General features: G+C 36.1%; 1 protein-coding gene across 3 annotated transcripts in view; it reads left to right on the forward strand.

Moving 5' to 3' along the window:
- Positions 1–3,424: 3,424 nt before the first annotated feature.
- The window catches only part of mymx (myomixer), a 116,134-nt gene continuing 103,882 nt past the window's right edge, over positions 3,425–15,676 (forward strand). For all 3 annotated transcript variants that reach the window (XR_012388946.1, XR_012388947.1, XM_005173026.6), the window contains exons 1-2: positions 3,425–5,449; positions 10,533–10,601. Coding sequence is in view for 1 of the 3 variants with exons in the window: in XM_005173026.6 (XP_005173083.3) it covers positions 5,069–5,449; positions 10,533–10,601 (450 nt within the window). In the remaining 2 variants the exon portion in view is untranslated. The remainder of the gene's footprint in view (positions 5,450–10,532; positions 10,602–15,676) is intronic.

Below are 15,676 nucleotides of genomic sequence, written 5' to 3' on the forward strand. Positions count from 1 at the left end.
CAAGAGAAGACTTTCCACTACTTAATCGATCACGAATGTTTAGTTAGATTGGGCAGAAACAAAAAAATCTAAGATGATGATGATAATAACTGCAAAAAATGTGTCACTAAATATATTTTGGGGCCCATTAATATGGTTATATAACTGTGTTTAATCTACATATAAAAGTGGTTTTCCCTTTATCTAAAATGTCTTTTTGACCAATAGTCAGATTTTTTTTACTAATATAGCCTTGATTCTTACTCCATCATCTTGTTTGCTTTGCTGTGTAAATGCAAGTAGTCAGCTCCACACGTGCCCTTACATCACTGTCGTCCAGGGTTCAGAGGTCAGGCATCATTTGTTCACAACACATGTCCTCATCTGCCATCCTCTGCTTAGATTAGCAGCACGTTCATTGGGCTGGAAACCTGTTGAAGCAACTGTTCCCAAAGCCCAGAACAAAGACGTGAAGAGAAAGTCTCCAGTGCTTCATTTCCAGAGCAGACGGCGACCAGAAAGCAACACCAGCAGTCACTTTCTTCTGGAAACCTTTCCTCCTTTATTCATGCTCAGAGTCCTGTTTGCAGCACATTAGGTAAGGGATGCTATTTTTGGATGTTTTCTTTAAGTTGCTCTGATAGTGTATGTAGGATGAAGATTTTATTTTGTTGTAATTAATTTTGTAGTTATTAGTTTCCAACTGGGGCAGCACGGTGGCTCAGTGGTTAGCACCTCACAGTAAGAAGGTTGCTTGTTCAAATCTCAGCTGGATCAATTGGCATTTCTTTGTGGAGTTTGCATGTTCTCCCCGGGTTGACATGGGTTTGCTCCGGTTTCCCCCACAGTCCAAAGAGGTGCTATAGGTGAATTGGAGGAACTAAATTCGCCGTAGTGTGTGTGAACTTGAGTGTGTATGTTTCCCAGTACTGGGTTGCTGCCGGAAGGGCATCTGCTGTGTAAAACATATGCTGTGATAGTTGGTGGTTCATTCCGCAGTGGCGACCTCTGAATTATAGACTTTAGCTTTGAATAAGTTGGAACGGGAATTTATTTACACTGTAAAATAACAACAAGTGGACATTATTTAAAGAGAGTAAACCCGTTTCCGTAATATTAAGAAGTAAACAAACTCTGTTCATGATTATAACAGTGAAGTCAATGGGTTTACTGACTTTAAGTTAAATCAACTTGTTGCCTTTAAAGCAATGGGTTTACTCATATTTAAAGTAAAGTAACTAATAGCTTTTTACAGTGCAGAATGGGGTTTTGTTTAATTGTTTTTATTGATTTAGCTTCGTTTAATTGTTTTTATTGATTTAGCTTCGTTCTGCTTTCTTTCTTTTTTTTATTTATCTATTTATTGTAAATTCCCCGTCTCATTTAATGCATTTGGTTTGCTTTTTGTAGATCTTGCTGACAGGTTAACAAAGAAACAACAACCTGTACGTTTAAAGATTTCCTTTGTTTTAAATCTCCCTTACCTCCCTAAAACATCCTTGGAGACATAGCAAGAATTAAAACTGCATTTGCATGTTCTTGATTTTGCATTACACATCTTTGCTAAAAAAATAAATAAATAAATAAATTAAAGGGAGGACGACTCTAATAAAAACATGCTGATCTGCTATTTTTAGATATTTAGTTAGAGTGTGGGTTTTGCTTGATTGTTTTCTTTGATTTAGCTCCGCTCAAGTTTTTATTTTTGTATTTTTTGTAAATTCAGGGTCTCATTTAATGCATTTGCTTTGTTTTATATAAAAGGTTAACAAAAAAACAACAACCTGGACTTTTATAGACTTCCTTTGTGTTGCATCTCCCAATACCCTTCTATAAGATCTTTGGAGACGTAACAAGGGTTAAAACCTTAAATCTGCATCTTCAGTCCTGTAATGTGAAGCCATTTTTCTTTTCTTTTTTATCTTGATTTTGCATTACACATCTTTGCTCCAAAAAAAAAAAAAAAAAAAAAAAACACATCAAGGGAGGAAGACTCCAATAAAAACACGCCAATCTGCTATTTTTAGATTAGTTAGGGCGGGATGTTTTTTTAAAATTTATTTTAATTATTATAAATATTTTTGATCTATTTTTGTAAATTCCCCGTCTCATTTAATGCATTTTCTTTGCTTCTTGTAGATCTTTTCTGCGATCTTACTGACAAAGGTTAACAAAGAAACAACAACCTGGACATTTAAATTGATTTTCCTTTAAGTTTCACATCTCCCATACCCCCCTTAAAAAACATTTGGAGATGTAACAAGAAGTGAAACTTTAAATCTGCATCTTCAATCCTGAAATGTGAAGCCGTTTTTTTGCTCTTGATTTTGCATTGAACACCCTTTCTCCAAAAAAAACTAAAGAAATCAAGAGAGGACGACTTCAGTAAAACAATGCAGATCTGCTATTAGATATTTAGTTAGAGTGGGGTTTTTGTTGGTTGTTTTCTTTGATTTAGCTCCGCTCACCTGTTTTTTTATTCACCTGTAAATTCATCGTCTCAATTAATGCATTTTCTTTGCTTCTTGTAGATCTTTTTTGCAATCTTACTGACAAAGGTTAACAAAGAAACAACAACCTGGACATTTAAAGATTTCCTTTTTAAAGGTTTCCTTAATGCATTTTCAATACCCTCCTAAAAACATCTTTGGAGATTTAACAAGAATTAAAACCTTAAATCTGCATCTTCACCCCTGGAACGTAAAGCCTTTTTTGATTTTGCCTTAAACTTTAAACTTTTAAAACTTTTCTCCAAAAAAAAATTTTTTTTTAAAAATGAGGCGAGGACAACTCCATTAAAAACATCTGCTATATTTAGATTTTTATATAGAGTGGGGTTTTTGTTTGATTAGATTTCTTTGTTTTAAATTATTATTATTATTATTTTATCAATTTATTGTAAATTCGCCGTCTCATTTTCTTTGGTTTTTGTAGATCTTTTCTGGAATCTTTTTGACAGATTACCAGAAACAACAACCTGAACATTTAAAGATTTCCTTTGTTTTACATCTCCCAAACCCTCCTAAAAACATCTTTCGAGACAAAACAATAATTAAAACCAATCTGCATCTTCAATCCTGGAATGTGAAGCCATTTTTTTTCCCCCTTAATTTGCATAAAACAAAACAAAAAAAAAATTCAAGGGAAGCACGACTCCAATAAAACATGCCGATGTGCTATTTTTAAATATTTACAGAAAGTGAGCTGCTTCTGTGCACGGCCAGACTGCGAGGGTCACCCGGAGGTCTCCTTATCTGTTCTCAGTCACAGAGGAAGTTTTGACAGCCAGACTTTACAACCTCCTCTTTGCTTTTTTTGCACAAGCTCTGACAGAAACAGAGCGGTGACTTCATCCCTCATTCACGAAAGCTTCCCCTCCTCTTTCTCTCTCTCTCTCTCTCAGTCATGCCAGCCGTGTTCCTCTTGCTGCGCTCTCTGGTTGTCCGACTCTTCGGTAGTAGATTAGCAGCGTCAGGCGTGCAGCTCCTCCGCAGGATCCTGACGACAGCGACTGGGCATCTCGGAACCGTCCTGCGCAACATCTGGGAGCGGATCAGCTCACAGCAGTCCAAAGAAGCCATCCTGGGCTGCGTCCTGTGCCTTCTTAACATGCACAAGAAGGTGGACAACTGAAATTACACGCGAGACAACAAGACTTCTAATTTTTGTATTTTCCATTTTTGTTTAAATCTCAGACTTGAGGACAGATCGGTTCGCAGGAGTCCAAGGAAGATAATTTCAGCATGCACAAGAAGGCGGACAACTAATTGCATGCACAAGAACTACATTTCTGATTTTGCATTTTTTGGAGGAGTTGATTTTATTTAAATCTCCGATCTGAGTACAGATCAGTTCGCAGGAGTCTTTTTTTGCATGCACAAGGCAGAAAGCTACAATCACATGTTCAAGAACTTGCATGCACAAGAACTACATTTCTGATTTTTGTGCTTTGCTTTTTTTTTTAATCTCAGATCTGAGGACAGATCAGTTCAGGAGTCCAAGGAAGACATTTTCATCATGCATAAGAAAGCAGACAACTACAATAGTGTGCACCAGAACTAGATTTCTGATATAGTAATTTTTTTATTTGATTTAAATCTCTGATTTTAGAACGGATCAGTTCGCAGGCATCAGAGTAAGCCATTCTCAACATGAACATGATGGCGGACGACTGAAATTACATGCACAAGACTTAAACTTTTAATTCTGTATTTAGTTTTTTCGCTTATTTTTTGTTTTTATTCTCAGATCTGAGAACCGATCCGTTCACAGGAGTCCAAGGAAGCCTTAATCAACACGAACATGATGGTGGACAACTAAAATTGCATGCATAAGAACTGAATTTTTAATTCAAAGTCACTGTCATTGTTGTTTTAAATTTCACATCTGAGATCGGATCAGTTCAGAGGAGTCAAAGGAAGTCTCAAGAGTTTGTTTTCATGCTTAAGAACTTGAATTTCATCTGCACTCCATATTTTTATTTATTTATATATTTTTAATCTCACATCTGAAAACGGATCAGTTCCCTGGAGTCTAAGCAAGTCCTTCTCAATATCCACAAGAGCTAAAAATTTCATGCACAAGAACTTTATTTCTTAGTTTTTATTTACCATCCAAATCATTTGTGTTTTACATTTGGGAACAGCGGATCAGTCCAAGGAGACCATACTGTGGTACATTTTGTGCAACCTCAGAATGCACAAGAAAGTGGACAACTAAATTTTCATGCACACATGCTACATATCAGACTTTTTGGCTTCGTTTAAACACTAAATAATTCTTATAATCAGTTTTTCTCGCATCTGGAAGTCCAAGGAAGTCATTTGTATCTTGTGCAATCTCAGCAATTTCATGCACAAGAACTCAATTATTAAATTTAGATTTTTAAAATCTTATTTAAACACCAAATTAGGTTTATTATTATTATTATTATTATTATTATTTATCTCACATCTGGCAGTCCAAGGAAGCCATGCTTTTCTGCATCTTGTGCATTCTCAACAATTTTAATGCACAAGAACTACATTTCTGATTCTTTTGTCTATTCACGCTTCAAATAATAATTCAATCTCCTGCTGAGCACAAAACCATGTCGGAGAGCATCGTGAGAAAAATCCAGCCTTTCACCATCAGGACCAAACTCTCAGCGCCAGCCGTCACACCAAAGTGCTCCGACTTTCATGATGATTACCTTCCAAACCGGACATTTTCAGACAGCTGCAATCTGCGGCACCTAAACGAGCAGGTGTGTCTCTATCTGAACCAGCATGAAGACGAATCCTCTGTTTCTCCCAACCCTGCGTCCAGATCCATCCGCAAGATCACCATTTCCAGCCAGATGGACGCGCTTACTGCAGGCATGGAGTTGAAGAATATTAACAACAACAACAACAACAGCAAAGCCTCCAACACACAGATGCCTAAAATAGTGGGTGTCAGCTGTGAAAACAAACCCAACACTCATTTTAAGGTAAGACACACTTTGTATTGTTGTTATTTATAGGTTAAGGCATGATTTTTAGCCCTGCTGTGAAATTTTGTACTATTATTTTTTAAATATTTACCAAATGAAAGAGTGTTTTCAGCACATTTGTAAGCGTATTAGCTGTAATAACAGATTTTTGATAGCGAGTTTCTTCGGTTTTTGTCATGATGATAGTACTTTATTATTTTGTAGGATACTAGTATTCAGCTAAAAGTGTAATTCAAAGGCGTAATCAGGTTAATTATGTTAATTAGGCAAGTGATTTTACAACAGGGGTTTGTTCTGTAGCCAATCAAATAAAAAAAAATCTCTTGAGGCCTAATAATACATAAAATAGTGGGTGTCCGCTGTGAGAACAAACCTGACACACATTTCAAGGTACAACACTCCTTTGTATTGTTGTTATTTATAGGTTAAGGCATGAATTTTGCCCTACTGTGACATTTTATATTTATTTATTTATTTTTTTGCATTTCAACAAATTTTTTAAACATAATACCTTTGATAGACTAGTTTTTTAAACAAACTTTTGTCTGTAAAAATCATTTGTTATCTTAAAACATCTCAATCAACTCAATTGTTTTTACAAATTTAACTGGATTGAATATAAAGCAATGAGGTTGTCCTAAAAACCTTTGTTTCAACTCATTTCAAATAAGTAGTTTAAACAAGCTGCAAAAGCCATTTTTCAGTGCATTACTTAATACTTCACTTGTTATTTTACAAGTATTCAATCTAAAGTGTATTTAAAGGCTTAACTAGGTTAATTATGTCCATAATTAATAGAAAATGAATAAAAAAATCTCTTATGAGGGCTAATAATAATAAAAAATAGTGGATGTCAGCTGTGAGAACAAACCTGACACACATTTCAAGGTACGACACACTTTGTATTGTTTTTTTTTTATAGGTTTAGGCATGATTTTTAGCACTACTGTGACATTTTATATATATTTATTTATTTATTACATTTCAACACATTTTTTTAAACATAATACCTTTAATAGACTATTTTTTTAAACAAACTTTTGTCTGTAAGCATCCTTTGTTATCCCAACACATCTCAATTAACTTAATAGTTTTCACAAATTTAACTGGATTGAATATAAAGCAACGAGGTTGCCCTAAAAACCTTTGTTTCAACTCATTTTAAATAAGTAGCTTAAACAAGCAGCAAATCCATTTTTTCAGTGCATTACTTAATACTTCACTAGTTATTTTTGCAAGTATTCAATCTAAAGTGTGATTTAAAGGCTTAACTAGGGTAATTATGTTCATAGTCAATAAAAAATGAATAAAAAAATGTCTTGAGGGCTAATAATAATAAAAAATAGTGGGTATCAGCTGTGAGAACAAACCTGACACACATTTCAAGGTAAGATACAGCTTGTGTTGTTGTTGTTATTTACGGTTTAAGGCATGATCTCTGAGCCCTACTGTGAAATATTTATTATTTTTACATTTCACCACATAATAATTTTAATAAACTATTTTTTAAGCCAACTTTTGTCTTTGCCATGATGACAGTACATAATACTTTACTAGTTATTATGCAAGTATTCAGCTTAGTGTAATTTAAAGGCGTAAATAGGTTAATTATGTTAATAACTAATAAAAAAATGAATAAAACAATTCTTAAGAGGGCTAATAATAATAAAAAAAAACTTAAACAAGCAGAGAAGTCATTTTTTTCAGTGCATTACATAATACTTTACTTGTTATTTTGCAAGTATTCAACCTAAAATGTAATTTAAAAGCTTAACTGGGGTTATTATGTTCATAATTAATAAAAAATGAATATAAAAATCTCTTAAGAGTGCTAAAAATAAATAAAAGTAGTGGGTCTCAGCTCTGAAAACTAACCCAACACAAGACACACGTTGTGTTGTTATTTACGATTTAAGGCATGATATCTGAGCCCTACAGTGAAATATTTATTATTCTTACATTTCACCACATAATAGTTTTAATAAACTAGTTTTTTAAACCAACTTTTGTCTTTGCCATGATGACAGTATATAATACTTTAGTTATTTTGCAAGTATTCAGCTTAAAGTGTAATTTAAAGGCGTAACTAATTGTGTTAATTAGGTATGTCAGTGGACAACAGGGGTTTGTTCTGTAGCCAATCAAATAAAAAAATCTCTTATGAGGCCTAAAAATAAAATAAAATAGTGGGTGTCAGCTGTGAGAACAAGCCAACACTCATTTTAACGTAAGACACACTTCGTATTGTTGTTTTTTTTATAGTTTAAGGTATGATTTTTAACCCTTCTGTGAATTTATAATTCTTTTTTCTTTACGTTTACCAATGAAAGTGGTTTTTCATCATATTTTTAAGCTTTTTAGTTGTAATGACTGATTTCTGATAGCTAATTTTTTTTGTTTTTGTCATGATGACAGTGTTTTACAATTTTGTAAGATACTAGTCAGCTTGAAGTGTAATTTAAGGGCATAACTATGTTAATTAGGCAAGTCATTGGACAACAGTGGTTTGTTCTGTAGCAAATCGAATAAAAAATCTCTTAAGAAGCCTAATAATGAAATAAAATAGTGGGTTTCAGCTGTGAGAACAAACCTGACACACATTTCAAGGTAAGACACACTTTGTATTGTTGTTATTGATAGTTTAGGCTTAGGCTTATATATTAGGCTTTTTAAGAAGACTAATAATAAAATAAAAATAGTGGGTAATGATTTTTCTCTAATTTACTTGAGTAAGAGTAAAAGTACAAATCTTTAAATGTACAGTTAAAGTGAGAATTATTAGCCCCCCTGTATTATTAGCCCCAGTTTATTTTTTTTCCCCAATTTCAGTTTAATGGAGGGAAGATTGTTTCAGCACATTTCTAAGCATAATAGTTTTAAAAACCTATTTCTAATAACTGATTTATTTAATCTTTGCTATGACGACAGTAAATAATATTTTACTTGTTATTTTTCAAGACATTTCTATACAGCTTAAAGTGACATTTAAAGGCTTAACTAGGTTAATTAGGTTAACTAGGCAGGTTAGGGTAATTAAGCAAGTTATTGTAGAACGATGGTTTGTTCTGTACACTATCGTTAAAAAAATTAGCTTAAAGAGGCTAATAATTTTGTCCCAAAAATGGCTTTAAAAATTTTTTTAAAACTGCTTATATTCTTGCCGAAATAAAAAAAATAAGACTTTCTCCAGAAGAAAAAATATTATCAGACATACTGTGAAAATTTCCTTGCTCTGTTAAACATTATTTGGGAAATATTTAAAAAAGGGAAAAAAATCAAAAGGGGGCTAATAATTCTGACTTCAACTGTACTTGAAAAGTATACGTTACCCAAAATTTTACGCAAGTAAATACAGTATAACAAAGTAAATTAAATTCGCTACTACCCACCTCTGGACAACAGTGGTATGTAGACAATTAAAAAATAATGTATTGACTTAAAAAATAATTAATTCAAGCCGAACTCAAAGAAATCAATGTAATAATAAATAATATAATAGGAAATGTTTAGAAAAAATGTCTTTGTTCTTTTAAACATCACTTGGGAAAAATATTTGAAAGAGCTTTCAAATTTCAAAGGAGGGCAAATAATTTTGTCTTCATTTGTATGAATGTGAAAGCACATCTGAAGAAATATCAGAGGAATATCAGTGTGGTTTTGTGTGCTTCAGATGAAGTGTTTATTATGTAACGCTGCTCTTCCTGGAATCACTGCTGAAGTTCAAATGATGTCAGAGTTTCAGCTGAAAGACTCTATTCTGTTCACATTCAGTGTGTGTTCAGGTTCAGTCGGGCTTGGTTGAGTGTGTTTAAGAGGGTCAGCAGGAGATAGCTTGAAGAAACACTCGCTCTGTTTATACTGTACAATATACAGCTGAAGTCAGAATTATTTGCCCTCCTGTGAATAATTTTCCCAAATGATGTTAAACAGATTCAGGAATTTTTCACAGTATTTCCTATAATATTTTGTCTTCTGGAGAAAGTCTTATTTGTTTTATTTAAGCTAGAATAAAATCAGTTTTTAATATTTTTAAAGTCATTTTAAGGTCAATATTATTAGCGTCTTAAGCAATATTTGTTTTGGATTGTCTACAAAACAAACCACTGTTATGCAATGACTTGCCTAATTACCCCAATTAACCCAGTTAAGCCTTTGAATGTCACTTTAAGCTGTACACTGCAAAAAATGCTTTTCTTGCTTAGATTTTTTGTCTTGCTTCTAGTCCAAATATCTATAAACTTTTATATCTAGAAGCATTTTCTAGGCAAGCAAAACATATTGTCTTGTTTTCAGAAATAAACTCCAATTCTAAATGAGTTTTTCCTTAAAACAAGCAAAATAATCTGCCAATGGGGTTAACAAAATAATCTTCTTTTTTTTTTTGACATAAGATTATTTTGCTTACCCCATTGGCAGATTATTTAACTTGTTTTAATGAAAAACTCACTTCATTTTGGCATATTACATCTTAAAACAAGACAATACGTTTTGATTGTCTAGAAAATTCTGCTTGATTTAAGAGTTTTTAGGTATTCGGACTAGAAACAACACAAAAAGTCTAAGTAAGAAAAGCAATTTTTGCGGTGTATAGAAGTGTCTTGAAAAACAACTAGTCGATTATTATTTGTTGTCATCATGGCAAAGATAAAATAAATCAGTTATTAGAAATGAGTTATTAAAACTATTATGATTAAAAATGTGTTGAAAAAAAAATTTCTCCATTAAACAAAAAATGGGGAAAAATAAGATAATAATTCTGACTTCAACTATATTTATTAAATAATCAGTTTTAGTGACTTTTATTTCATCAAATTGAACAAAAATTTGTAAAGTTTCATTGGCAAGAAAAGCCAAAAATCAATCAATCAATCAATCAATCAATCAATCAATCAATCAATTAATCAAGCAAGCAAGCAATCAAGCAATCAATTTTAATTTAATTTAATTTAATTTAATTTAATTTTTATTATATCTTTTTTTTCTTGTAACAATTTTTCCAGTAACAAAATTGTATATATGTTTTTTGTGGTTTTACTTTTTAATAATAATAAATCTAACTGATGGCTTTTTGTTTGTGTAGGTGTTGCTGTGTAAAGATGGAGAAAAGCAGTGCAGTGCCGACAGAGAGAAATACTCTTCTTCACCACAGGTATCGTCATGATTAACCAGAATTACCTGATTCATGAGAATACTCCCTGAAAAAACTCCCTGAGAGCACAATATAGGATTAACATCTTGTTCATTTAGTCTTTGATTTTCCGTTTATGTTTTTTATAGGCATTTTTCTCTACACTGATGAAATATTAATCCAAAAGTATAAACAAACAAACAATTTAGTCACATTAAACTTAGATAAAAAGTGTATTTAAATTGTTTAACATGTAAGTGGTTATTGTTATAGGTGTCAGTGGCTTAATGGTAAGCACTGTAGCCTCACAGCAAGAAGGTTGCTAGTTTGAGTCTCGGCTGGGCCAGTTTGCGTTTCTATGTGGAGTTTGCATGTTCTCCCCGTGTTGGTGTGGGTTTCCTCCGGGTGCTCCGGTTTCCCCCACAATCCAAACACATGCGCTAGGGAAATTGAATAAACTAAACTGGCCGCATATATGAGTGTGTGTGAATGAGTGTGTATGGACAGGGCCGGCATGTCCATAGAGGCGACCTAGGCGGCCGCCTAGGGCGGCAGTATAGAGAGGGCGGCATCCGCGACACCTCCCTTACCACCCACGACCTCAGTTATGTCAGCGACACTTCCCTCACCACCCGCGTCCTCAAATATATTCGTGCATAGACAACAGAATAGAGAGGGCAGGGCAGCGTCAGCGACACCTCCATCAGCAACCGCGTGTCCTCAGTTATATCCGCGCATAGGGCGGCAGAATTGAGGTCCGCAACACCCGCGCGTCCTCATTTATATCTGCGCATAGGGCGGCAGAATAGAGAGCGCAGTGTCCGCGACACCTCCCTCCCTCCCTCAGCACCCGCGCGTCCTCAGTTATATCCGCACATAGTGCGCTGGAAAAGAGGTCCGCGCACCTCACTTCATTTTCCAACACAATCTCACGGCAATTCGTAACTTTTTCATTTAGTGGCTAATTCGTATGAATTCGTACGATCTAATTCGTACAATTTAGTACGATTTGCTTATCCCCCAATGACGGTTGGGGTTAGGGGTGGGGTCAGGTGCCACGCCTCCTTTTTAAAATCGTACCATTTCGTACGACTGAACTCGTACGAATTCGTACGAATTAGCCACTAAACTGGCAAAACGTAAAATACTTACATTTTCTCGTGAGATCAAGCTGCATTTTCATACCGGTCACTTTCGTTTTCTCATTGGGGTTGAGGGCGGCGTGATCGTCCTCTGCCTAGAGCGGCAGTTCAGCTTGCTCCGGCCCTGTGTATGGATGTTTCCCAGTACTGGGTTGCGGCTGGAAGGGCATTCGCGGTGTAAAACATATGCTGGAAGAGTTGGCGGTTCATTACGCTGTGGCGTCCACTGATGAATAAAGGGACTAAGCCGAAGGAGAATGAATGAATGAATGGTTATTGTTATAAAGCTTATATTTAAGTTTATAAAGATTAAAGTAAACAAACATATAATATGTATACAAATATTTGAAGGATCATAAAGACTTTTCATGAAACATTTTCATGAGCTTTTTTTATTTCCTTTTTAATGAGAATGTTTTGGTGATTTTTATGTGTGTTTGCCACTTGTATTCATTATTCATGAGTGCTTTAATGTTTTTATTGTGTGGTCGTGTGTTAAAAAAAATTTTTTAGACAATTTATTTTATATTTATCATATGTTTGTTATAGTGTTTATGTTATTATAATATTATAATATATTCAACTACTATTGTTGTTATTTTATCAAGAATTAATTTGCTTTGTTTTATTAAGTTTGTTTAAAAATTAATAATTGTTTTATATTTGCTTTTTGTTTGATTTATTTTTACATTTTCTGTCATTTTGAGTTATTTTTGTAATTTTCCACAGTATAAAATAATTGGTTTTGTGTTGTTGACACTTTTATTTTATTTATTTATTTTCTTTCAAATGTGCAAATTAGATTTATTTATTAGATAAATCATTATAGTTTGTATACATATTTTTAATTTAAGAATTAGTAAAAAATGTAGTATAAAGTTTTGATTTTAAAATTATTTTATGGTGTGTTTTGTCTTTTTTAATAGTGTATATAATTAGTCTTCTCACAGTTTTATTCTTACATTTTGTCATTTTAAAACATTGAGGTAAACAAAGAAAGTAAGAAAATGTGGCGTAATCGCTTGCATTGGAGAATTTTGCTGACTTAATCCAATATAAATAATAAAAAAACAACAGCTCCTCCTCTTCCGATAGCTCCTCCTCTACATCATCAACTCCTCCCTTTCATCTTCAGCTCCTCCCCTTCATCATTATCAGCTCCTGCCTTTTATCATTACTTCCTCCCCTTCATCATTATCCGCTTCTCCCCTTTATCATCATCCTCCCCTTTACTCGCAGCATCTTTTCTACATTATCAGCTGCTCCCTTTCATCATCATCAGCTCCTCCTTTTTATTAGCAGCTCCTCCCCTTTATCATTTACAAATCCATCCCCTTTAGGAGAAGCTCCTCCATTTCACCATCAGCTTCTCTCTTTTATCATCAGCCCCTCCCCTTTATCATCAGCTCCTCCCAATCATCATCAGCTCCTCCCCTTCCTCATCAGCAGCTCCTTCCCATCATCTTCATCAGCAGCTCCTCCCCTTCATCACTAGCCCCTCCCCTTTATTATCAGCTCCTCCCCTCCATCAATTTCAGCTCCTCCCCTTCATCATTATCAGCTCATCCCCTTCATCAGCAATAGCTCCTCCCCGTCATCATCAGCTTCTTCCTTTCATCAGCAGCTGCTCCCCTTCACCATCAACTCCTCCCCTTCATCATCTGCTTCTTCCCTTCATCATCAGCTCCTCCCCTTAATTCTCAGCTCCCCCCTTCACCATCAACTCCTCTCCTTCATCATCTGCTTCTTCCCTTCATCATCAACTCCTCCCCCTCATTATCAGCTCCTCCTCTTCATTATCAGCTCCTCACCATCAACTCCTCCCCTACGTTATCAGCTCCTCCCCTTCATTATCAGCTCCTCTCCTTCATCAGCTTCTTCCCTTTATTATCAGCTCATCTCCTTCTTTATCAGCCCCTCCCCTTTATCATCAGCCCCTCCCCCTCATCATTAGCCCCTCCCCTTCATCATTATCAACTGCTCCTTCATCGTCAGCTCCTCACTTTCATTATCAGCTTCTCACTTTCATCATCATCATCAGTTCTTCCCTTTAATCATCAGCTCCTCCTCTTCACTAACTCCTCCCCTTCATCAGCTCCTCCTCTTTCACCAGAAGCTCCTCCCCTTCACCATCAACTCCTCCCTTTTATCATAATCAGCTCCTTAACCATCATCAGCTCCTCCCAACATCATCATCAGCTCCTCCCCTTTACCATCAGCTCCTCCCCTTCATCATCAGCTCCTCACCATCATCAGCTCCTCCTCTTCATAAACTCCTCCGTTTCATCATCTTCAGCTCTTCTTCTTCATCACCAGCTCCTCCTCTTCATCATCAACTCCTCCCCTTCATCATCAGCTCCTTCTTTCATCATCAGCTCCTCCCCTTAATCCTTATTAGCGCCCCCCTTCATCATCAGCTCCTCCCCTTTATCATCACCTTCTCCCCTTTATCATCAGCTCCTCCCTTTCTTATTAGCTCCTCCCCTCAACATCAACTCATCCCCTTCATTATCAGCTCCTCCCCTCATCATTAGCTCCTCCTTTCATCATCAGCTCCTCCCCTTAATCTTTATTAGCTCCTCCCTTCATCATCAGCTCCTCCCCTTTATCATCAGCTCCTCCCCTCATCATCAGCTTCTCCCCTTCATCGTCATCAGCTCCTCCCCTTCATCGTCAGCTCCTCCCCTTTATCATCACCTTCTCCCCTTTATCATCAGCTCCTCCCTTTCTTTCTTATTAGCTCCTCCCCTCAACATCAACTCATCCCCTTCATTATCAGCTCCTCCCCTCATCATTAGCTCCTCCTTTCATCATCAGCTCCTCCCCTTAATCTTTATTAGCTCCTCCCTTCATCATCAGCTCCTCCCCTTCATCATCAGCTCCTCCCCTCATCATCAGCTTCTCCCCTTCATCGTCATCAGCTCCTCCCCTTCATCGTCAGCTCCTACCAATATCAGCAGCTCCTGCCCTTCTCCAGTAGCCCCTGCCACAGTAAATACCCAGATGGCATCTTGCACTTTATTTTACACTATTTAGACTACATAATGGCATAGATTAGTGCATAAGGATGTGATTTGAGACGCACCTAATGTGTTCATCATCTCCAGATCACACACAGTAAAGCGGCGCTCTTGTGACTCTTTCTGTTGTAAAGCGTCTGAAGCTCAGCCCTGACCTCAGTGATTTCCCTCTCCGGCGGTTTGTCCAGATGTAGTGAAGATAATGGGCTCTTGGAATTTAGGAAGTGATGTCAGCGGCGCAGCGGCCAAACCTAAAGAACTCATTATTTTAAGTGCTCAGCAGAGGAAAGCCAGTTTTTCCGGACGTTCGGGGTGAATGTCTGTGAAAAGACCCCACCTGTCACCTGACTCCAGACCCCACAGATCAGTGTTTACTCACAAACGCTAAAGCTGAATCAGCGCTCTAAACAAACACAGCGTCTGTCTGTGGGCCCGAGGCTTGAGTCACACCGTGTGGAAAACATGAGCTCATTCAGGATGGGGAGAGACCGGGAATCTCTGGATGAATGATGGACAATCTCCAATCTCAGACATAAAGCTGCAAGAACTGTCACTAGGATGGGTACTGTTACTCAGTTAAAATAGCTGGGTTAAACATACCCCAACATATAACCCAACTATAGGTTATTACAGCATCTTCCCAACTATAGTTTAATTTTAAAACAATGCATTCATTCATTTATTTTCTTGTCGGCGTAGTCCCTTTATTAACCTGGGGTCGCCACAGTGGAATGAACCGCCAACTTATCCAGCTCATTTTTAAACAGCGAATGCCCTTCCAGCCACAAACCATCTCTACAGAGAAACATTCACACACACTTATACACTACGGACAATTTAGTCTACCCAATTCACCATGTCTTTTGGCATCCACTTGCGTAAAACATATGCTGGATAAGTTAGTGGTTCATTCCGCCGTGGAGACCCCTGATGA

Source organism: Danio rerio, chromosome 13 (assembly GCF_049306965.1).
Source record: "Danio rerio strain Tuebingen ecotype United States chromosome 13, GRCz12tu, whole genome shotgun sequence".
Classification (NCBI taxonomy): Eukaryota; Metazoa; Chordata; class Actinopteri; order Cypriniformes; family Danionidae; genus Danio; species Danio rerio.